The 23,827-nt window shown below is 46.6% G+C and overlaps 1 protein-coding gene across 1 annotated transcript in view; it reads left to right on the top strand.

Moving 5' to 3' along the window:
• LOC140398334 (parathyroid hormone/parathyroid hormone-related peptide receptor-like) overlaps positions 1-23,827 on the top strand; it is a 365,863-nt gene that overhangs the window by 166,332 nt on the left and 175,704 nt on the right. The window contains exons 7-8 of the mRNA XM_072486912.1: positions 12,578-12,761; positions 20,949-21,102. Coding sequence (XP_072343013.1) covers positions 12,578-12,761; positions 20,949-21,102 — 338 coding nt within the window. The remainder of the gene's footprint in view (positions 1-12,577; positions 12,762-20,948; positions 21,103-23,827) is intronic.

Genomic DNA, 23,827 nt, shown 5'->3' with positions numbered 1-23,827 from the left:
GAGCCCAAAAGTCCTTTTTTGCGGGAGCCGCCGAATGTGCGACTTAGCTCCGCATAGCTGCAACCGGAAGTCTCGAGAGGGAATGCTTTTGGCAGTGTTCGCTTCACCAATCTGCCCCAAAAAGTCTGTGGAAACTCCTGAAAAAGGTCTGAGAGTCCGTTCCAGACGGGAGCTGCCGAATGCGCGACCTACTCCTCCATGGCCGCCACCGGAAGCCTCATCCACACTTCTTCACTGGCCTTGGTAGATCTTTTCACAGTTGTTCCCTCTGCTGCTAGAATTCACCTTTAATAAAGGCCCTCAAGTCAGATTGCAGCTTTAAACTTGCCCTTCCCCCGCCTGCATGCTGGAAGAGGCCCCTCTCTCCCCTGCAGTTACAGCCAAATCCTTTACTGTTTCTGCCGGGTCTTGTAACCAAGAGACATACCATTCCTGGGGGACACTGTCAGGGGAATGTTGCAGTCTTCTTCCCACACCGGGAAATGTCAAACAAATGCCGTGGGGGCCCTGTAAAAGAGCCCAAAAGTCCGTTCCAAGCGGGAGATACCGAATATGAGACCTAGCTCTGCATAGCCGCACCTGGAAGTCCCCCCATCTAGTGATTCCTGAAAGATCATCACTAATGCCTCCACATTTTCCTCAGCTATCTCTGTTAGGACCATAAGACAGAGAAACAGAATTAGACCACTTGGCCCATCGAGTCTGGTCCGCCATTTAATCATTTTTTTTGTTACTTTTTATAAATTTAGAGGACCCAATTCATTTGTTCCAATTAAGGGACAATTTAGCGCGGCCAATCCACCTACCCTGCACACCTTTGGGTTGTAGGGGCGAAACCCACGCAGACACAGGGAGAATGTGTAAACGCCACATGGACAGTGACCCAGGGCCGGGATTTGAACCCTGGTCCTCGGCGCCGTGAGGCAGCAGTGCTTACCACTGCGCCACCGTGCTGCCCCTTGCCATTCAATCATAGCTGACATTTTTCTCATCCCCAGTCTCCTGCCTTCTCCCCATAACCCCTGATCCCATTATTAGTGGTCTTTGTGAACACTACGGCAACAATAAAAATAAGCAACACAAAGAACAAGAACACCACATGGTACCAGGAGTCTATTTTTATTAGTAAACAACAGTTAGATTAAGAAAGTATAGCATTAGGAGATTGAAGAAGCAATCCAGAAGCTACAGAACTCAGAAAATCTATGACGAAGACTAATCAGAAAATGGAAGGTCTCAAGAAGCCTGACCACTTCAGGGCACATGGTAAACTATGGCAGAACTGGCCTTTCTTTAAACAACAGGTTGAAGTTTTTCTTTCTGCCTCCGCGCTTGAAAGTCCCTCAGACAAAAGGAGAATAGCATTCCTATTAAATTTGGCTGGACCGCAAGCATTAGAACTTTATAATTCATTTGAATTCAGTGCTGATGAGGATAAAAATAAATACAGCATGGTGCTACAAAAGTTTGATACACACTGTAAGAAGCAGGTAAATGAGACGCTGCAGGTGAGTCGAGTGATTTACCTGATGAAGGAACAGTGCTCCGAAAGCTAGTGATTCCAAACAAAGCTGTTGGACTTTAACCTGGGGTTGTAAGACTTCTCACTGTGCCCACCCCAGTCCAATGCTGGCATCTCCACATCATCATTCAAAATAAATGGAAAACTAAAATTTGATTTGATTTAATTTATTGTCACATGTACTGAAGTACAGGGAAAAGTATTTTTCTGTGTCCGAGGGAACGTACACAGTACATACATAGTAGACAAAAAGAATAAAAAACAGGGAACATTGACAAATGGTACATCGACAAACAGTAATTGGTTACTGTGCGGAACAAGGGGCCAAACAAAGCATATATATGAGCAAGAGTAGCATAGGGCATCGTGGACAGTATTCTTACAGGGAACAGATCAGGAGTCGTTGAGGAGTCTTGTAGCTGTGGGGAAGAACCTGTTCATATGTCTGGATGTGCGGGTCTTCAGACTTCTGTACCTTCTGCCTGATGGAAGGGGGTCTGGAAGAAGGCAATGCCTGGGTGGGAGGGGTCTCTGATAATCATAGAATCATAGAATTTACAGTGCAGAAGGAGGCCATTTGGCCCATCGAGTCTGCACTGGCTCTTGGAAAGAGCACCCTACCCAAGGTTAACAGCTCCACCCTATCCCCATAACCCAGTAACCCCACCCAACACTAAGGGCAATTTTGGACACTAAGGGCAATTTATCATGGCCAATCCACCTAACCTGCACATCTTTGGACTGTGGGATGAGACCGGAGCACCCGGAGGAAACCCACGCACACACGGGGAGGATGTGCAGACTCCGCACAGACAGTGACCCAAGCCGGAATCGAACCTGGGACCCTGGAGCTGTGAAGCAATTGTGCTATCCACAATGCTACCGTGCTGCCCCAATAATGCTGTCTGCCTTCCTGAGGCAGCGGGAGGTGTGTACAGAATCAATGTGCGGGTGGCAAGCTTGTGTGATGCGTTGGGCTGAGTTCACCACACTCTGCAGTTTTTTGCGATCTTGTACCGAGCAGTTGCCATACCAGGCTGTGATGTAGCCTGATAGGATGCTCTCTATGGCACATCTGTAGAAGTTTGTGAGAGTCGATGCAGACATACCAAATTTCTTTAGCTTCCATAGGAAGTAGAGACGTTGTTGGACTTTCTTGACTGTTGCATCAACGTGAGTGGACCAGGACAGACTGCTGGTGATGGTGACCTCCAGGAGCATATAGCTATCGACCATCTCCACTTCGGAGCCATTGATGCAGACGGGAGTGTGTCGTGCTACTCTTCCTGATGTCGATGATCAGTTCATTGGTCTTTCCGACATTTAGAGAGAGGTTGTTTTTGGTCCACCATGCAACAAAGTGATTTATCTCCCTCCTGTAGTCTTATTTGTCATTGTTTGAGATACGGCTCACTACAGTCATATCATCCACAAACTAATACCATTTAAAATTGACACAGGAGCGCACGCAAATATTATCACGGAACGATCTTTAAGGCAAGTTTATAACAAACCACTAATAAAGCAATCCACTTGTAGGCTCGAAGATTACAATGGTAACACGTTAGTCACAAGAGGATCCTGCTATCTTGTTAAGAATGGGAATATCGAGATACCCACCAACTTCAAGGTGGTAGTGGGTGAGAAATCATCATTAATTGGTATGGATGATTGTGAAAGATTACAGCTAGTTGAAAGGGTTCACTCGGCTAGTACTTCAGCTGACCGAGATGAGGAGTCAAGGAAAGACTTAGGTGTTGTGGACAACCTCTCCAAAGCTACCACTGATACATCAGAACCTGAGATAGTCCATATAGTGGAATCTCAAACCTGTTACTTTACCAAGATACTACCAGTGTCTGACCGCAAACTACAGACAATCAAAGCCAAAACTGAAAAGGATGTGACGCTCCAGAAAGTGAAACAATACCTAAAAGAAGGACGACCTGCTGGATGTCGATCTGCCTTTCGAGATATAAGAGATGATCTTTCTACAGTAGATAGTTTCCTGCTCAAGGGAGATAGGATTGTGATTACTGCCAATTTACGCTTAGGGATTCTGCAGCAGATTCACGAGGGTCATTAAGGCATCGAAAAGTGTCGTAGGGAGAGCCAGACAGTAGGTGTATTGGCCGGGAATAAACAGAGATATCGACCAATATGTTCGGGCATGTGCAATTTGTCAGATGCATCAGCCAGCATAGAGCAAAGAAAGCATGCAAGAGATGGAAATCGTTACCAGTCCATGGATCAAAGTAAGCATGAATTTATTCTATTTCCAGGGTCATGACTATCTAGTAGTCATAGACTAATAGTCCAACTTTCCAGAGAAGGAAAGATTTGAACATAGAACATAGAACATAGAAAATACAGCGCAGAACAGGCCCTTCGGCCCACGATGTTGTGCCGAACCTTTGTCCTAGATTAATCATAGATTATCATTGAATTTACAGTGCAGAAGGAGGCCATTCGGCCCTTTGAGTCTGCACCAGCTCTTGGAAAGAGCACCCTACCCAAACTCAACACCTCCACCCAACACCAAGGGCAATGTGGACACTAAGGGCAATTTATCATTAGCCAATTCACCTAACCCGCACATCTTTGGACTGTGGGAGGAAACCCACGCAGACACGGGGAGGACGTGCAGACTCCGCACAGACAATGACCCAAGCCGGAATCGAACCTGGGACCATGGATCTGTGAAGCAATTGTGCTATCCACAATGCTACCGTGCTGCCCTTAAGAACAAATAAATCTACACTATATCATTTTCCCGTAATCTATGTACCTATCCAACAGCTGCTTGAAGGTCCCTAATGTTTCCGACTCAACTACTTCCACAGGCAGTGCATTCCATGCCCCCACTACTCTCTGGGTAAAGAACCTACCTCTGATATCCCTCCTATATCTTCCACCTTTCACCTTAAATTTATGTCCCCTTGTAATGGTGTGTTCCACCTGGGGAAAAAGTCTCTGACTGTCTACTCTATCTATTCTAAATTTATAAAAAAAGTGGGCAGCACGGTAGCACAAGTGATTAGCACTGTGGCTTCACAGCGCCAGGGTCCCAGGTTCGATTCCCCGCTGGGTCACTGTCTGTGCGGAGTTTGCACGTTCTCCCCGTGTCCGCGTGGGTTTCCTCCGGGTGCTCCGGTTTCCTCCCACAGTCCAAAGACGTGCAGGTTAGGTGGATTGGCCATGCTAAATTACCCGTAGTGTCCATAAGGGTTGGGAGGGGTTATTGGGTTGCAGGGATAAGGTGGAAGTGAGGGATTAATGTGGGTCGGTGCAGACTCGATGGGCCGAATGGCCTCCTTCTGCACTGTATGTTCTCTGTAATCTATGTATTCCCCTGATCATCTTATAAACCTCTATCAAGTCGCCCCTCATCCTTCTCCGCTCTAATGAGAAAAGGCCTAGCACCCTCAACCTTTCCTCGTAAGACCTACTCTCCATTCCAGGCAACATCCTGGTAAATCTTCTTTGCACCTTTTCCAGAGCTTCCACATCCTTCCTAAAATGAGGCGACCAGAACTGTACACAGTACTCCAAATGTGGCCTTATCAAAGTTTTGTACAGTTGCATCATCACCTCACGGCTCTTAAATTCAATCCCTCTGTTAATGAACGCTAGCACACCATAGGCCTTCTTCACAGCTCTATCCACTTGAGTGGCAACTTTCAAAGATGTATGAACATAGACCCCAAGGTCTCTCTGCTCCTCCACAATGCCAAGAACTCTACCGTTAACCCTGTATTCCGCATTCATATTTGTCCTTCCAAAATGGACAACCTCACACTTTTCAGGGTTAAACTCCATCTGCCACTTCTCAGCCCAGCTCTGCATCCTATCTATGTCTCTTTGCAGCCGACAACAGCCCTCCTTACTATCCACAACTCCACCAATCTTCGTATCGTCTGCAAATTTACTGACCCACCCTTCAACTCCCTCATCCAAGTCATTAATGAAAATCACAAACAGCAGAGGACCCAGAACTGATCCCTGCGGTACACCACTGGTAACTGGGATCCAGGCTGAATATTTGCCATCCACCACCACTCTCTGACTTCTATCGGTTAGCCAGTTCGTTATCCAACTGGCCAAATTTCCCACTATCCCATGCCTCCTTACTTTGTGCAGAAGCCTACCATGGGGAACTTTATCAAATGCCTTACTAAAATCCATGTACACTACATCCACTGCTTTACCTTCATCCACATGCTTGGTCACCTCCTCAAAGAATTCAATAAGATTTGTAAGGCAAGACCTACCCCTCACAAATCCGTGCTGACTATTCCTAATCAAGCAGTGTCTTTCCAGATGCTCAGAAATCCTATCCTTCAGTACCCTTTCCATTACTTTGCCTACCACCGAAGTAAGACTAACTGGCCTGTAATTCCCAGGGTTATCCCTAGTTCCTTTTTTGAACAGGGGCACGACATTCGCCACTCTCCAATCCCCTGGTACCACCCCTGTTGACAGTGAGGATGAAAAGATAATTGCCAACGGCTCTGCAATTTCATCTCTTGCTTCCCATAGAATCCTTGGATATATGCCGTCAGGCCCGGGGGACTTGTCTATCCTCAAGTTTTTCAAAATGCCCAACACATCTTCCTTCCTAACAAGTATTTCCTCGAGCTTACCAATCTGTTTCACACTGTCCTCTCCAACAATATCGCCCCTCTCATTTGTAAGTACAGAAGAAAAGTACTCATTCAAGACCTCTCCTATCTCTTCAGACTCAATACACAATCTCCCGCTACTGTCCTTGATCGGACCTACCCTCGCTCTAGTCATTCTCATATTTCTCACATATGTGTAAAAGGCCTTGGGGTTTTCCTTGACCCTACCTGCCAAAGATTGTTCATGCCCTCTCTTAGCTCTCCTAATCCCTTTCTTCAGTTCCCTCCTGGCTATCTTGTATCCCTCCAATGCCCTGTCTGAACCTTGTTTCCTCAGCCTTACATAAGTCACCTTTTTCCTCTTAACACGACATTCAACCTCTCTTGTCAACCATGGTTCCCTCACTCGACCATCTCTTCCCTGCCTGACAGGGACATACATATCAAGGACACGTAGCACCTGTTCCTTGAACAAGTTCCACATTTCACTTGTGTCCTTCCCTGCCAGCCTATGTTCCCAACTTATGCACTTCAATTCTTGTCTGACAACATCGTATTTACCCTTCCCCCAATTGTAAACCTTGCCCTGTTGCACGTACCTATCCCTCTCCATTACTAAAGTGTAAGTCACAGAATTGTGGTCACTATCTCCAAAATGCTCCCCCACTAACAAATCTACCACTTGCCCTGGTTCATTACCCAGTACTAAATCCAATATTGCCCCTCCTCTGGTCGGACAATCTACATACTGTGTTAGAAAAGCTTCCTGGACACACTGCACAAACACCACCCCATCCAAACTATTTGATCTAAAGAGTTTCCACTCAATATTTGGGAAGTTAAAGTCGCCCATGACTACTACCCTATGACTTCTGCACCTTTCCAAAATCTGTTTCCCAATCTGTTCCTCCACATCTCTGCTACTATTGGGGGGCCTATAGAAAACTCCTAACAAGGTGACTGCTCCTTTCCTATTTCTGACTTCAACCCATACTACCTCAATAGGGTGATACTCCTCGAACTGCCTTTCTGCAGCTGTTATACTATCTCGAATTAATAATGCCACACCCCACCTCTTTTACCACCCTCCCTAATCTTATTGAAACATCTATAACCAGGGACCTCCAACAACCATTTCTGCCCCTCTTCTATCCACGTTTCCGTGATGGCCACCACATCGTAGTCCCAAGTACCGATCCATGCCTTAAGTTCACCCACCTTATTCCTGATGCTTCTTGCGTTGAAGTATACACACTTCAACCCATCTCCGTGCCTGCAAATACTCTCCTTTGTCAGTGTTCCCTTCCCCACTGCCTCATTACATGCTTTGGCGTCCTGAATATCGGCTACCTTAGTTGCTGGACTACAAATCCGGTTCCCATTCCCCAGCCAAATTAATTTAAACCCTCCCGAAGAGTACTAGCAAACCTCCCTCCCAGGATATTGGTGCCCCTCTGGTTCAGATGCAACCCGTCCTGCTTGTACAGGTCCCACCTTCCCCAGAATGCGCTCCAATCATCCAAATACCTGAAGCCCTCCCTCCTACACCATACCTGCAGCCACGTGTTCAACTGCACTCTCTCCCTATTCCTAGCCTGGCTATCACGTGGCACCGGCAACAAACCAGAGATGACAACTCTGTCTGTCCTGGCTTTCAACTTCCAGCCTAACTCCCTAAACTTGTTTATTACCTCCACACCCCTTTTCCTACCTATGTCGTTGGTACCAATGTGCACCACGACTTCTGGCTGCTCCCCCTCCCCCTTAAGGATCCTGAAGACATGATCCGAGACATCCCTGGCCCTGGCACCCGGGAGGCAACATACCTTCCGGGAGTCTCGCTCGCGACCACAGAATCTCCTATCTATTCCCCTAACCATTGAATCTCCTACAACTATTGCTTTTCTATTCTCCCCCCTTCCCTTCTGAGCCCCAGAGCCAGACTCAGTGCCAGAGACCTGGCCGCTAGGGCCTTCCCCCGGTAGGTCATCCCCCCCAACAGCATCCAAAACGGTATACTTGTTTTGAAGGGGAACGGCCACGAGGGATCCCTGCACTGTCTGCCTGTTTGTTTTTTTCCCCCTGACTGTAACCCAGCTATTCTTGTCCTGTACCTTGGGTGTGGTTACCTCCCTGTAACTCTTCTCAATCACCCCCTCTGCCTCCCGGATGATCCGAAGTTCATCCAGCTTCAGCTCCAGTTCCCTAACACGGTCTTTGAGGAGCTGAAGTTGGGTGCACTTCCCGCAGGTATAGTCAGTGGGAACACCGGTGGTATCCCTCACCACCCACATCCTACAGGAGGAGCATGTAACTGGCCTATCCTCCATCCCCTCTTACCTTACAGAATATAGCTGCTGTGTGGACTAACTAGATCTCCGCCCTCCGACTCTGCTCCCAGTCAGCTACACTTCCTGTAAACTCCTGGCTCTCTTCGCACTCTTTGCGGAAATGTCGGAAACAAAATGAAAGGAGCACCTTACTCCCTCCTCACCTAACTCCCTCGGTCACCAAACTCTCACTATCGCACTCAAAAAGCACCAAATTCAGCACTCCCTCGGTCACCAAACTCTCACTATCGCACTCAAAAAGCACCAAATTCAGCACTCCCTCGGTCACCAAACTCTCACTATCGCACTCAAAAAGCACCAAATTCAGCACTCCCTCGGTCACCAAACTCTCACTATCGCACTCAAAAAGCACCAAATTCAGCACTCCCTCGGTCACCAAACTCTCACTATCGCACTCAAAAAGCACCAAATTCAGCACTCAGTGCAAACAAAGTCTGCACTGTAGGGGATCACTTTCATACTGTGAATCTAGCCTCTGAAAAACTGGCCTAATCCAATTAACTAATTAACAAGCTCCAGCTGCAAGTGCCTAGAAGTAGAAGCCTGTTTAAAGCTGATTGAAAATTCACCTTCTTCTAAACCAAACAGCAACTTTTAAGTTAATTAACTCAATAAAAGAAAGACTAAACTTTAGATAAAAATGAAGCCTTATACTCCCTCGGTCACCAAACTCTCACTATCGCACTCAAAAAGCACCAAATTCAGCACTCAGTGCAAAACTGAGTGCCAGATTGGTGAAAAGGGCAACAAAATCAATTTTTGCACTCCGTGGGATACCTCTCAACATTGTCTCTGACAATGGTCCGTGTTTCTCGAGTTGGGAGTGGGCACAGTTTGCAGAGCAATATCATTTCAATCATATTACATCTAAACCATATTACCCTCAATCAAATAGGAAAGCAGAGAAAGGAGTAGGGATAATAAAGAAGTTATTCCGCAAAGCGATTGATGATGGTCAAGACATATCATCACTGTTGTTAGTGTGCAGAGCGACACCACTGTCAACTAGACTATCACCTGCTCAGATGTTAATGGGTAGACGACTACGAACCACATTACCAGAGATCACCATTCCTGAAATGGATAATAAAGAGATACTCGAACGTTATCACAGCAATGAAAAGGAAACAAAAAGAGGACTGTGATAAACGAACCAAACCTCTGCCTGAACTTCGAGAAGGTGATTTTGTACGAAATCAGAATCCAGAAGAAGGATGGCAACGTGTTGCAAAAGTTCTGAAACAAGTAGCACCAAGGTCGTAGTTCGTAAAAACAGAACAGGGATCGCTGTTCAGGAGAAACACATGAGCATTGCTGCGTGTCAAGCATAAAGCTCAACCTCAACTTCCAAATGTTGTAGCGCCAGACAACATATTCACGGACATTGCCTTTCCAAATCTTTACTTAGCACAGACACAGCAAGAAGATGTGGCAGAGCAATCCAACACCTTGAACATTCCGTTGAGAAGATCTACAAGAGGAAGAAGAAGACTGCCAGAGAAACTTAATTTGTGATGACTGTATAATGAAACATTTGCTCATCTAAGTGATGTAACAGTTATTTACGAATTATTGTACAGGATTATAGCGAGTTTATGATAACTGGCTAATACTCAGAGTCACGCCTGAAATGTAATGGTTAAAAAAAATATCACAACCAATAATATAATATTTTTTTTACAAAGAAAGGGGGATGTGGTATTATCATAACTATCAGAACTGCAAGATTAAGGAAGTGTCGACAGTAGCCACTAGAGTGAGCTACAGTTACAACTATATAAGGCAGTAATGCTAAGCCTTGTGGGAGAGGTGTGTGCAGGACTTAGCTAGTGAGGTTCAGAAGTACAGATAGTGTAAGTGAGTATAGATCATAGTTTAAACCAGTAGTGAGATTAGCTGTAGATGAGTGTAGTTTCAATGTTATTAATGAACGGTGTATTCTTTAGGAGTACGTATTGAATCCAAGTTAGTAGTGTTAATAAATTTATAACTTTGTTTAAGTTAAAACTATTTTTGTGGTCTTTGTGAGCATTCCGCCAACCATCCTGAAATAAGCAACACAAAGAACACCACATTCCGCTATGAAGTGTCCGGGCATCGTGAGCTGGATGCATTGTTCATCGTGGGGGTGGGGGATGTTGCGGGGCGGGGGGTGGTGTGGCATGTATGGGGGGGGTAGGGGAGTATGGGGGAATGGGGAGATTCTGGAGGCCAGCGTGGGTAGCACTGCTGGACATGGGTTGGCCAGATTATGATACGGTGCTGGGAGGGGCAGTGCCAGGTACATCTCATAGGGGGGGGGCAGTGCCAACCCACCCATGTGGGTGGAGGTCATTGATCTTTTTATGGCACTGGGTTGCAGTCCTCCTGGTGACGCTCCCCGAGCTGACGGCTGCTAATTTCTCCCAGGCGGCACTGGCTGCCCTATGGTTGACCTTCCGAGCCCCTCAGGGGAACAGGGCAACCCGCCTGATCTCGGCTGTGTCCAAAAGCCTGGCCTGGCCAGGTTGGCATCCACGAATCGTGGGGCTGATCTCCTCGCTGGCATGGTTATGAGCTGTGTGAAGTTTGCTCTGCAGGATCGGTTTAGGTCTGCTCTCCCTTGTTAGCGGGGAACTGTCAGGCGCGGTCCCGGCAAATCATTTGTGGCCTTATTAAGTGGTCAAATTAAAGTTTGATCCTGGTGATGGCCTCGCCGGGCCGAGTGTCAGGAAGCTCAGGACAGTTCCCGCTCGCTACCACACTTAGAAACTTTTCCATTATATTGCGCCTACTGTGTCATATGTGAAATGAAATGAAAATCGCTTATTGTCACAAGTAGGCTTCAGATTAAGTTACTGTGAAAAGCCCCTAGTCACCAGATTCCGGCACCTGTTTGGGGAGGCTAGTATGGGGATTGAACCCCCGCTGCTGGCCTGCCTTGGTCTGCTTTAAAAGCCAGCTATTTAGCCCTGTGCTAAACCAGCCCCTGTATTTGGTACAGTAAGGGTTAAAATATGAAGATATGTAAAATATGTATTTGGTACAGTAAGGGTTAAAAACCTGGGTCAGTGTGTGCATGTGTGATGTTTTTAAAAATCCTGGTTTATAAGGCACCTTGGCTTTTTGGGAGCAAGGGGTGCATTTAAAACATTGTAAAAGTTTGGGGTAATGGATTTTTAAAAATTGGATTAATAAGATTCCTTGTGGAGTAGTTCATTTGAGACTTGTATTTTAGCAGGGCAAGATGAAGTAACTGTTGGGAGTACCAGGAATTTTGCAGAAAAGACTTTTAGACTAGGATGTGAATAGAAGTCAAGCATCTGCTCTTGATACAGTTTAGTTGAAGGTCTGTCTGTAGACAAACTAGCAGTTTATTTTCAAACAATTCAGAGTTTTAATGGCGTGGCTGGAAGGTGAGCTGAAAAAAACTGAGAAGCAGCTTCTCAAGAAATACAGCCAGAGTTTCTGCATTGTTCTGGCAGTGCCAGGTCTTTCTTTAAAGCAGTCAAAAAAATCTATCTTTCTCAAAGTGGAATATCCAGACATCTCTGTACAGAAAATATTGCTGAGTGCTAACTGTATTTAGGAGTGGATTGGGATCTGAGATGATTTTTTGTTTGAGTAGAAGTAAAGATAGCAGTTAAAGGTTAAGTGTCAGTGTATTGATGAACATTATTTGGGGGTAATTGTAAGCTATTTTCTTGTGTGATGTTAATGATATTTTAATACTGTGTTAGTAATAAAGTTTATTATGATCTCTGTTTTGTGTGAAATCACTCCTGGAGCGAGTTATCCTTTCCTCACAGTCTTGCAAAATTAAAATAAAATATTGGGATGTCTGTCCAGTATCCTAGCAACTGTTGGGGGCTGGTCCAGAATCATAATTGGATGTTGTAGTTTTATTGTATTCCTTGATATTAATTATGTTTGATTGCAGGCAAGTGGTGGACATTTATTGAGAACTGCCCCCTCTCACAGACAGAGATTGAAATTGTTGTTGTTTGGGTTAGGGGGTGCATGCTTGTATTGTGTAACTAAATATTAAAGTATTTAAAGATTGGACTGAGTTTGATCATGTGGTGCTTCTATCCTCCACACAGGCGCCTGCATTGTACCAGGAATTACATTCATGTACATCTCTTCACTTCCTTTGTGTGCCGGGCTGTCAGTATCTTTGTAAAAGATGCTGTGGTCTATTCAGACTTTACGCTGGACGAGCTGGAATTCAGAGTTGAAGATTTAATGGGTGATGTAACCGCTCTCCCCAAGGACAAGCACCAATTTGTAAGTGCAGCCACACACAGAGATCCTTCACGTTGGGTAATAAATAAATCTCTTATTTGTTGAATGTAGTCTTGTTCCATCAAGGAGTAATAGCATCCTCAGTCCATTAGGTTACAAAGGACGATTAAGGGATCGGAATTGTGAATCAATTAACACTGGGTATTGGGTGGCACGGTGGTGCAGTGGTTAGCTGGCTCACGGTACCAAGGACCTGGGTTCGATCCTGGCCCTGGGTCACTGTCCCTGTGGAGTTTGCACATTCTCCGCATGTCTGAATGGGTCTCACACCCACAACCTAAAGATGTGCAGGGTAGGTGGATTGGCCACGCTAAATTGCCCCTTAATTTGAAAAAAATATTGAATTGGGTACTCTAAATTTTTTTTTTTTTAATTAACACTGGGCATCAATTCAGACCAACATACTGAGTAAAATAAGAAGTCTTACAACACCCGGTTAAAGTCCAACAGGTTTATTTCAAACACTAGCTTTCGGAGCAGTGCTGTGACAATCACCAGGCAGGAATGTTCCCTTCCAGTCGGGGAACACTTCAGCAGTCAAGGGCATTCAGCCTCTGATCTCCGGGTAAGCGTTCTCCAAGGCGGCCTTCAGGACGCGCGACAACGCAGAATCGCCGAGCAGAAACTTATAGCCAAGTTCCGCACACATGACTGCGGCCTCAACCGGGACCTGGGATTCATGTCGCATTACATTCACCCCCCACCATCTGGCCTGGGCTTGCGAAATCCTGCCAACTGTCCTGGCTTGAGACAATTCACACCTCTTTAACCTGGGGTTACCCCTATCTCTGGGTATGTAAACACTTAATTACCTGCAAATGCTCGCATCCTAAGCATTGTCTTGCATCTTTGAATTTGTCTATATATATGTTTCTGGAACATACCTCTTCATTCACCTGAGGAAGGAGCAGTGCTCCGAAAGCTAGTGTTTGAAACAAAACTGTTGGACTTTAACCTGATGTTGTAAGACTTCTTTCTGTGCTCACCCCAGTCCAACGCCGGCATCTCCACATCACTGAGTAAAATGGCATGGGATTCGAAAAACGAGTAAAGTGCATTTGACTTGTAGAGATATGGGTGGGTATTGTGCCCATGCTGCTGATTTGAAAATCGAACTCTAGGAAACACATATTGGCAACTTGGGCAAACCTTCAGTAATTTTAATGATCAGAAGACCATGAGGTACTCAGGCCTAAATCTCTGACATGAACTGTCCCCAAGTACAAACCTGACCACCAGCAGCAGGAAACCTTACATATTAATACACCTCACCCCAAGTGGATGACACTAATTGCTTTCATGTAGTACAGTGTTGTGGTTTTCCTCTTTTCCACAAAATAATCGGAGGAATCTCAGGCACCGAATGATTGTTTATTGACCAACAGGTTGGGAGAGCACAACTTCAGAGAAAGACCTCCGGGGCTGAATCTGCCCAACGTATGAAATCAAGTACCATTTTTACAGTGCCGGATACTAGGCATAGATATTGTTTACATTTTACCATTATCTAGTTCAAACTTTACATTAAACAAATTGCATATGTGCACCCAGGCAGAGTGAGTGTTATCTACCTTTATCTACCCTTCATCTTGCTATGGATTCCTCCCTAACCTCCCTACTTGGTACCAGACCTGATAAATGTGTCTGGTCCTTAGGTCGAATTAGGAAAACACGTTGTTCAACTTTATCCTGACTATTTGTAGGTTGTATTTTAAGAACAAGCCATTAAGGTCACTGAAAACTGATTAACCGGAACACATTGCTTGTCTCTTATGCTGACTGCTGCAGAAGGTGCCAGGGCAACCTTAGTTGACATCTTTGTAAAATTGTCCTTAATTGCTTTAGCATACTGTACACTATCTCGTTTCAAAATCCCGAGGAATAATTATTAATTCCCCTAATTGATTGTTGTTAGTCAATCCTAAGAATTTGTCTCCCCACAACATGCAGTCATTAGAGTCTGGGATGCTAATTCAGGAAACACTAACTATTTGCTATTGGGAACGTAGGAAGGAATTAGGAGCAGAAGTAGGCAATTCAGCTCCTCGCGTCTGCTCCAACATTCAATCAGATCATAGCTGATCCCTTCTTGGTCTCAAATCCACCTTCCTACCTGTTCCCTTTTAACCTGCTCTTAAATCAGAAATATATTTATCTCCTTGAAACCATTTAATGACTCAGAGTCCACCGCAACTTGGGGCAGCGCATTCCGCAAATTCACCACCCTCTGCGAGAAGTAGTTCCTCCTCATCTCAGTTCTAAATCTACCGCCTCGCAACCTATGTCTGTGACCTTTCATTCTAGATTGACCTACAAGGGGGAACATTTGACCTACGTTTACTTTATCAATCCCTTTTAGTATTTTAGATAGGGGTATACCTCTATCAGATCCCCTCTCATTAATTTTATTTTTAGTAGTCTTTTGCTAAACCTTAAAGTTCTCCCAATTCTCCATCTTTGCAGTGTGGTATGCCCTAGTTTTTGCCTTTATGTCTTCCCTGACTTCCTTGTTTAGCCATGATACATTTTTCTCCCTTTTACAATTCCTCTTTCTCTTAGGAATATACTTTAATTGAGAGGTATTTAATATCTCCCTGAACATTCGCCGTTGTTCCTCAACTGTCCTACCCTTTGTTGTGTTATGAACTCTGGGATAACACAGGCTGCAACTGGATGCAGCTTTAACCAAAAGATACTCCAGACCTTGAATTAGTTCAATCTGATTTATTGAATCAATAGCACAGTTAGCACAGTTCTCTATGAGTTCGACTCTCTGCTAATCTAAGTGTGGTTACTCTGTCTGACTGAACCAGACTAGCTCTTAGCCACGTGCTGGAGGTGTGATGCTGTACATACACCCTGACCCACTCTGTAGATGTTCATCAGTGGAAAGAGGCGGAGTGTGAGTGCCTCGTGCCTTTAATAGTGAGATACCACCCCTGAGTGTCCTGCCTGCTCATTGGTCATGTCCAGTTCGCTGTGTTCAAAGAACAAAGAAATGTACAGCACAGGAACAGGCCCTTCGGCCCTCCAAGCCTGTGCCGACCATACTGCCCGACTAAACTACAATCTTCTACACTTCCTGGGTCCGTATCCTTCTATTCCCATCCTATTCATATATTTGTCAAGATGCCCCTTAAATGTCCCTATCGTCCCTGCTTCCACTACCTCCTCCGGTAGCGAGTTCCAGGTACCCACTACCCTCTGCGTAAAAAACTTGCCTCGTACATCTACTCTAAACCTTGCCCCTCTCACCTTAAACCTATGCCCCCTAGTAATTGACCCCTCTACCCTGGGGAAAAGCCTCTGACTATCCACTCTGTCTATGCCCCTCATAATTTTGTATACCTCTATCAGGTCGCCCCTCAACCTCCTTCGTTCCAGTGAGAACAAACCGAGTTTATTCAACCGCTCCTCATAGCTTATGCCCTCCATACCAGGCAACATTCTGGTAAATCTCTTCTGCACCCTCTCTAAAGCCTCCACATCCTTCTGGTAGTGTGGTGACCAGAATTGAACACTATACTCCAAGTGTGGCCTAACTAAGGTTCTATACAGCTGCAACATGACTTGCCAATTCTTATACTCAATGCCCCGGCCAATGAAGGCAAGCATGCCGTATGCCTTCTTGACTACCTTCTCCACCTGTGTTGCCCCTTTCAATGACCTGTGGACCTGTACTCCTAGATCTCTTTGACAAGATCATTAGCTGCCTGTCTGTATATCATTATCTGCATGTCTGCATATCATGACACCCTTAATTATTTGTGCCCACTCTACATGGGCCAACTCTTTCCTCGTGTCTGTATAATTACCTCTGCCCAACGCTGAAACTCTAGAATGATACTTGTCTTCTCTTGCTCAATCTGAATTTGAAATTCTAGCATGCTGTGATCACTCCTTCCAATAGATCCTTAACGACAAGACTATTTCTCAACCCTTCTTCGTTACAAAATACTAAATCTAAAATAGCCAGATGAACCTTGGGTTCTCAACATCAGTCTGTGCAGCAAAATATACCAGGCTCACTGCGTGATGTAGACCATCCCCCATTGTGCTTAAAATACCAGTGGCGGTGGCTATCAATTGGTCTTAAGGGCCTCAATATATCCAAGGCCTTTTCCGCATTCCCATAACACTTAAGTTGGGATGGGAGGGTAGGCCACCTTTTGGGGATTTTGTGCTCCCTTACCTTCAAAGCCACAGGCAGAGAAGTGTAAAATCCAGCCCTCCTGTCAAAGTTTTTTTCCAAAATGAAGATGGTATACTGAACTTCCCGAAAGGTTTGCCTGAGCAGTACTGATTTCCATCACCTAGGTTGATGATTTAGACACAGGTGTATAGGGTTCAGCATCTCCCCCATCAAATTCTGCTTTCTCAGATCTCAAATGGTCAATGTTCTGGCGAGGATAAAGAAAATGCTGCAAGGCACTTTGAAACTCTCCTTGAAGCCCGGCGTCATTGACATTAATGACTGCGAGGAGCTTCTTACCAATCCAGCATGGCAGCAGCTTGCTCATTGAGCTGCACCTTATTCAGTCACAGAGAAGAAAAGGAAGCAAATCCTGCACTTTGATTGCACCAGTTCATGGGATGTCCTGCCCCATGTGTACAAAGATCAGGGCTGGTTTAGCACAGTGGGCTAAACAGCTGGCTTGTAATGCAGAACAAGGCCAGCAGCGCGGGTTCAATTCCCCTACCAGCCTCCCCGAACAGGTGCCGGAATGTGGCGACTAGGGGCTTTTCACAGTAACTTCATTGAAGCCTACTTGCGACAATAAGCGATCATTATTATTATCTTTGGATCGAGAATCGGCCTGTTCAGTCACACGAAGACCCATGGCAGAAACTCACCATCCCAAGTTGACATCATCCTCCAATCGAGGGGCTGTTGGTAACAGCAGGACACAATTTCATAATTTGCAAATGGTGCAAAATTTGGAATTATTGTGAATTATGAAGAGCTGATTGTAGGACTTCAAAAGGACATAGACAGGCTGATAGAATAGCTGGCTGATGAAATGTAACACTGAGAAGTGTGAGGTGATACATTTTGGACAGAAGAAGAAGGGAAGGCAAAACAAAATAAAGAATGTAATTCTAAAGGGGGTACATGTACAGAGGGCCTGGGTGTATTTGTCCATAAATAAGTGAAAGTGTCAGTTAATAAATCCTAAGATTTATTTATAAAAGCAAGGAAGTTATGCTGAACCTTTCTAAAATACAGGTATCTCCTCAGCTGGAGTATTGTGTCCAGTTTTGGGTGGCACACTTTCGGAAGAATGTGCAGACACGATATATGTGTTCCGAGGATGAGGAACTTCAGTGATGAGGATAGATTGGAGAAGCTGCGACTGTTTTCCTTAGAGAAGAGAAGGTTGAGAGGGGATTTGATTGAGATGTTCAGAATCATGAAGAGTCCGGACAGATTAGGCAGGGAGGGGATCCGTTCTCATTGGTGGCAATGTCGATAACCAGAGGATGATGATTATTTTGGAATGGCAAAAGAACCACTAGCGACATGAGGAAAAACATCTTTACACAGCGAGTGGTTAGGATCTGGGATACACTTCAAAAGAGTGTGGTGGCAGAAGATTCAATCGTGGTTTTCAGAATTGGATAATTATCTAAAGAAAAGAATGGTGGGCCATTTGGAGTAAGGGTGTGAGAATGGGATGAGCAGAGTTCTACTTCCAGTGAACTATTATAGCCACAAAGAGCTGAATGGCTTCCTTCTGGACAGTAACAATTCTATAAACCAAATCCCGGGATAACAGTTTGAATCCTGATGGAGAGATCTGGTAAAAATTGGAAATAGTGGCCGGGAAGCAGCTGGAATGTCGTAACACTGGTTGATTAATATCCTCCAGGGAAGGGAACCTGTTACTGTGACCCCGGGGCCCCAGGCCCACAATAATTCCCCTGTGAAGTGGGCAATCAAGCCTTTCACATGGGCCCCCTAGGGATGGGCAGAAATGTCAAGCCTTCCGGAAAGTCCACATCCCAAGAATGATATTAATCTAATTTTGGATCGTAACTCCCACCCAGCGGTGGAAGGCCCTGGCCCACTGGAGTTTAAAATGCACTGACCTCCTCTGGAAACTTGTTTTCTAATCTCCACTCACTGGAGCTGTTTGGAGTCTGCAGTGAAAAGGTCTCTGCAGGACCCAGCACGATGTAACTCCAGTGCAGGACCCAGCGCGATGTAACTCCAGTGCAGGACCCAGCGCAATGTAACTCCAGTGCAGGACCCAGCACAGTGTAACTCCAGTGCAGGACCCAGCGCAATGTAACTCCAGTGCAGGACCCAGCGAGATGTAACTCCAGTGCAGGACCCAACGCAATGTAACTCCAGTGCAGGACCCAGCGCAATGTAACTCCAGTGCAGGACCCAGCACAATGTAACTCCAGTGCAGGACCCAGCACAATGTAACTCCAGTGCAGGTCCCAGCGCAATGTAACTCCAGTGCAGGACCCAGCACAGTGTAACTCCAGTGCAGGACCCAGCACAATGTAACTCCAGTGCAGGACCCAGCGAGATGTAACTCCAGTGCAGGACCCAGCGCAATGTAACTCCAGTGCAGGACCCAGCGAGATGTAACTCCAGTGCAGGACCCAACGCAATGTAACTCCAGTGCAGGACCCAGCGCAATGTAACTCCAGTGCAGGACCCAGCAAAATGTAACTCCAGTGCAGGACCCAGCACAATGTAACTCCAGTGCAGGACCCAGCACAATGTAACTCCAGTGCAGGTCCCAGCGCAATGTAACTCCAGTGCAGGACCCAGCACAGTGTAACTCCAGTGCAGGACCCAGCGCAATGTAACTCCAGTGCAGGACCCAGCAAGATGTAACTCCAGTGCAGGACCCAACGCAATGTAACTCCAGTGCAGGGCCCAGCGCAATGTAACTCCAGTGCAGGACCCAACGCAATGTAACTCCAGTGCAGGACCCAGCAAGATGTAACTCCAGTGCAGGACCCAACGCAATGTAACTCCAGTGCAGGGCCCAGCGCAATGTAACTCCAGTGCAGGACCCAGCGCAATGTAACTCCAGTGCAGGACCCAGCGCAATGTAACTCCAGTGCAGGACCCAGCACAATGTAACTCCAGCGCAGGACCCAGCGCGATGTAACTCCAGTGCAGGACCCAGCGCAGTGTAACTCCAGTGCAGGACCCAGCGCAATGTAACTCCAGTGCAGGACCCAGCGCAGTGTAACTCCAGTGCAGGACCCAGCACAATGTAACTCCAGTGCAGGACTCAGCACAGTGTAACTCCAGTGCAGGACCCAGCACAGTGTAACTCCAGTGCAGGACCCAGCGCAATGTAACTCCAGTGCAGGACCCAGCGCAATGTAACTCCAGTGCAGGACCCAGCGCAATTCAACTCCTGTGCAGGACCCAGACCAGTGTAACTCCAGTGCAGGACCCAGCGCAATGTAACTCCAGTGCAGGATCCAGCGCAATGTAACTCCAGTGCAGGACCCAGCGCAATGTAACTCCAGTGCAGGATCCAGCGCAATGTAACTCCAGTGCAGGACCCAGCGCAATGTAACTCCAGTGCAGGACCCAGCACAGTGTAACTCCAGTGCAGGACCCAGCGCAATGTAACTCCAGTGCAGGACCCAGCACAGTGTAACTCCAGTGCAGGACCCAGCACAGTGTAACTCCAGTGACCACAGGGAGGCCACACCCATTTGTTTTTCTATTTAAAGGTTTCTCAACATATTTTTTATTTATTGTGGGTATCACTGGCTAATTATTGCCCATCCCTCATTGCATCTGGACTGAGTGGCTTCCCCCTCTTTTTTTTATCCACACTGGCTGCAGTAAAGCAGGTAGATTTAAAGGGCCCAGGGGGAAGGTAAGTGTTCAGGTAAGTCAGTAAGGATTTGGTTGGTTAGAGGTGGGTGGGGAAGAGTCAAGTCTCTGGGGGAGGGTCTAGGTTTGCGTGGGAGAGGTTGGGGTGGTGGGGGGCTTTGATACAATTCTTGCTGAAAATGCACACACACTTTCTACCTGCCTGCCATACTGAGGGCTTAGTTGGCCACCTCGTCCCTGGAAAGTGTGCACCGTGCAACTGAATGTTTCTGCTAATGACACACACACACAGCACATCAGTATTGCGTCCAGTGTCTTTCCAGTGTGGTAACTGAACTGTTCATTTGCAGGCTGGTTGTAAAGTGGCAGTGACGATATTCCTGTACTTTCTCGCTACTAATTACTACTGGATCCTGGTGGAGGGCCTATACCTGCACAGTCTGATCTTCATGGCTTTCCGATCGGACAAGAAATATCTCTGGGCATTAACTCTGATTGGCTGGGGTAAGAATGGTGCACATCCTATCCTATGTACTTGTTGCTTGGTTAAGTGTCTGCCACTGATTGGTGTCTTCCTCTCAATGAATGCTAGGAGGAGAGGTTTGATTAGCTATGAGGAGAGGTTAGGTAAACTCAGTCTGTTTTCACTGGAACCACGGAAGTTGAGAGGCGACCTGCTAGAGGTCAGAGGACAAAGAACAAAGAAAAGTACAGCACAGGAACAGGCCCTTCGGCCCTCCAAGCCTGCGCCGACCATGCTGCCCGTCTAAACTAAAATCTTCTACGCTTCCGGGGTCCGCAGGTCTACAAGATTATGAGCGGCATGGACAGAGTGGATAGTCAGATGCTCTTTTCTCGGGTAGGAGAGTCCAGTACTAGGGGACATTGGTTTAAAGTGTGTGCCAAAAAAGTTTAGAACAGATGTGCGAGGCAAGTGTTTTACACAGAGGATGGTAAATATATGGAATACGCCACCTGGGGAGGTGATGGGAGCAGGTACGATAGTGACATTTAAGGGGCATCTAGACAAATATATGAATAGGGTGGGAATAGAGGGATACGGACTCCGTAAGTGCAGGCGATTTTAGTTTAGGCAGGTACCATGGTCGGCGCAGGCCTGGAGCCTGTTCCTGTGCTGTATTCTTTATTCTTGGGCGAAATTCTCCCCCAACGGCGCGATGTCCGCCGACTGGCGCCAAAGACGGCGCCAATCAGACGGGCATCGCGCCGACCCAAAGGTGCGGAATGCTCCGCATCTTTGGCGGCCTAGCCCCAACATTGAGGCCGCGCATGCGCCGCATTTCCGCGCCAGCTGGCGGAAATGGCGTTTGTTTCCCCGCCAGCTGGCGCGGAAATGCGGCGCATGCGCGGGAGCATCAGTGGCCGCTGACAGTTTCCCGGCGCATGCGCGGGAGCGTCAGCGGCCGCTGAAAGTTTCCCGCGCATGCACAGTGGGGCGAGTCTCTTCCGCCTCCGCCATGGTGGAGGCCGTAGCGGAGGCAGAGGGAAAGAGTGCCCCCACGGCACAGGCCCACCCGCCGATCGGTGGGCCCCGATCGCGGGCCAGGCCACCGTGGGGGTAACCCCCGGGGTCAGATCGGAGCCATCCGGGCCGGAGAATTGAACGGGGGGTCTCGCCAACCGGCGCGGCCCGATTCCCGCCCCCGCCCAATCTCCGGTACCGGAGACTTCAGCGGGGGCGGGGGCGGGATTCACGGCGGCCAACGGCCATTCTCCGACCCGGCGGGGGGTCGGAGAATGACGCCCCTTGTTCTTGACGTCCTCATCCCTCAGCTCAATAATTCATCAAACAGTTGCACAATCTCAGAACACCACCCCATTGGCTTGACCCTAAATCATAGGATTCCCCGAATGGATCTGTCAAGCACATAAGGAGCAGGAGGAGGACATTCGGCCTTTGGAGCCTGCCCCACCATTCATCCATATTGATTTCATTGTGGCCAATTCCACTTTCTTGCCTGCTGCCGTAATCCTTGTAGATAAAAAATTCTGTCTAACTTAACCTTAAATATATTTACCAATCCACATCCACCCTCCACAGCTCTTTGGGATCGATAATCTGGAATATTAACAACCTTTGGGGAGAAGAAATTCCTCCTCATCACCCAGCTTAAATGGGAAAACCCTTATTTTGAAATTCACCTTCCCTAGTTCCAGATAATCCCACAAGGGGAAACATCCTCTCAGCATCCACTGTATCAAACCTCACAGGATCTCATATGTTTTAATAAGATTGCCTCTAAAGTCTATAGATCCATAGAATCCCTACAGTGTAGAAGGAGGCCATTTCCTGTTGCTGTGAGGCAGCAATGCTAACCACTGTGTCACACACAAGTATACTCCAATGAGTATAGGCCCAACCTGCTCAACGTTTCCTTGTAAGACACCTCCTTCATGCTGGGAATCGGCCTATGAACATTGTCTGAACTGCCTCCAATGCATATTTATCTTATTTAAATAAAGTGACCAAAACTTTGTCTTGTGCTCAAACTGTGGTCTCAACAATACCCTATACAGCTGTACATAAGAACATAAGAACTAGGAGCAGGAGTAGGCCATCTGGCCCCTCAAGCCTGCTCCGCCATTCAATGAGATCATAGCTGATCTTTTGTGGACTCAGCTCCACTTTCCGGTCTGAACACCATAACCCTTAATCCCTTTATTCTTCAAAAAACAATCTTTCTTTATCTTAAAAACATTTAATGAAGGAGCCTCTACTGCTTCACTGGGCAAGGAATTCAATAGATTCACAACACTTTGGGTGAAGAAGTTCCTCCTAAACTCAGTCCTAAATCTACTTCCCCTTATTTTGAGGCTATGCCCCCTAGTTCTGCTTTCACCCGCCAGTGGAAACAACCTGCCCACATCTATCCTATCTATTCCCTTCATAATCTTATATGTTTCTATAAGATACCCCCTCATCCTTCTAAATTCCAACAAGTACAGTCCCAGTCTACTCAACCTCTCCTCGTAATCCAACCCCTTCAGGTCTGGGATTAACCTAGTGAATCTCCTCTGCACACCCTCCAGTGCCAGTACATCCTTTCTCAAGTAAGGAGACCAAAACTGAACACAATCCTCCAGGTGTGGCCTCACTAACACCTTATACAATTGCAGCATAACCTCCCTAGTCTTAAACTCCATCCCTCTGGCAATGAAGGACAACATTCCATTTGCCTTCTTAATCACCTGTTGCACCTGTAAACCA

Source organism: Scyliorhinus torazame, chromosome 21 (assembly GCF_047496885.1).
Source record: "Scyliorhinus torazame isolate Kashiwa2021f chromosome 21, sScyTor2.1, whole genome shotgun sequence".
Classification (NCBI taxonomy): Eukaryota; Metazoa; Chordata; class Chondrichthyes; order Carcharhiniformes; family Scyliorhinidae; genus Scyliorhinus; species Scyliorhinus torazame.
Note: the sequence above shows the minus strand (reverse complement) of the source record. Positions and strands in the feature narration are given on the sequence as shown.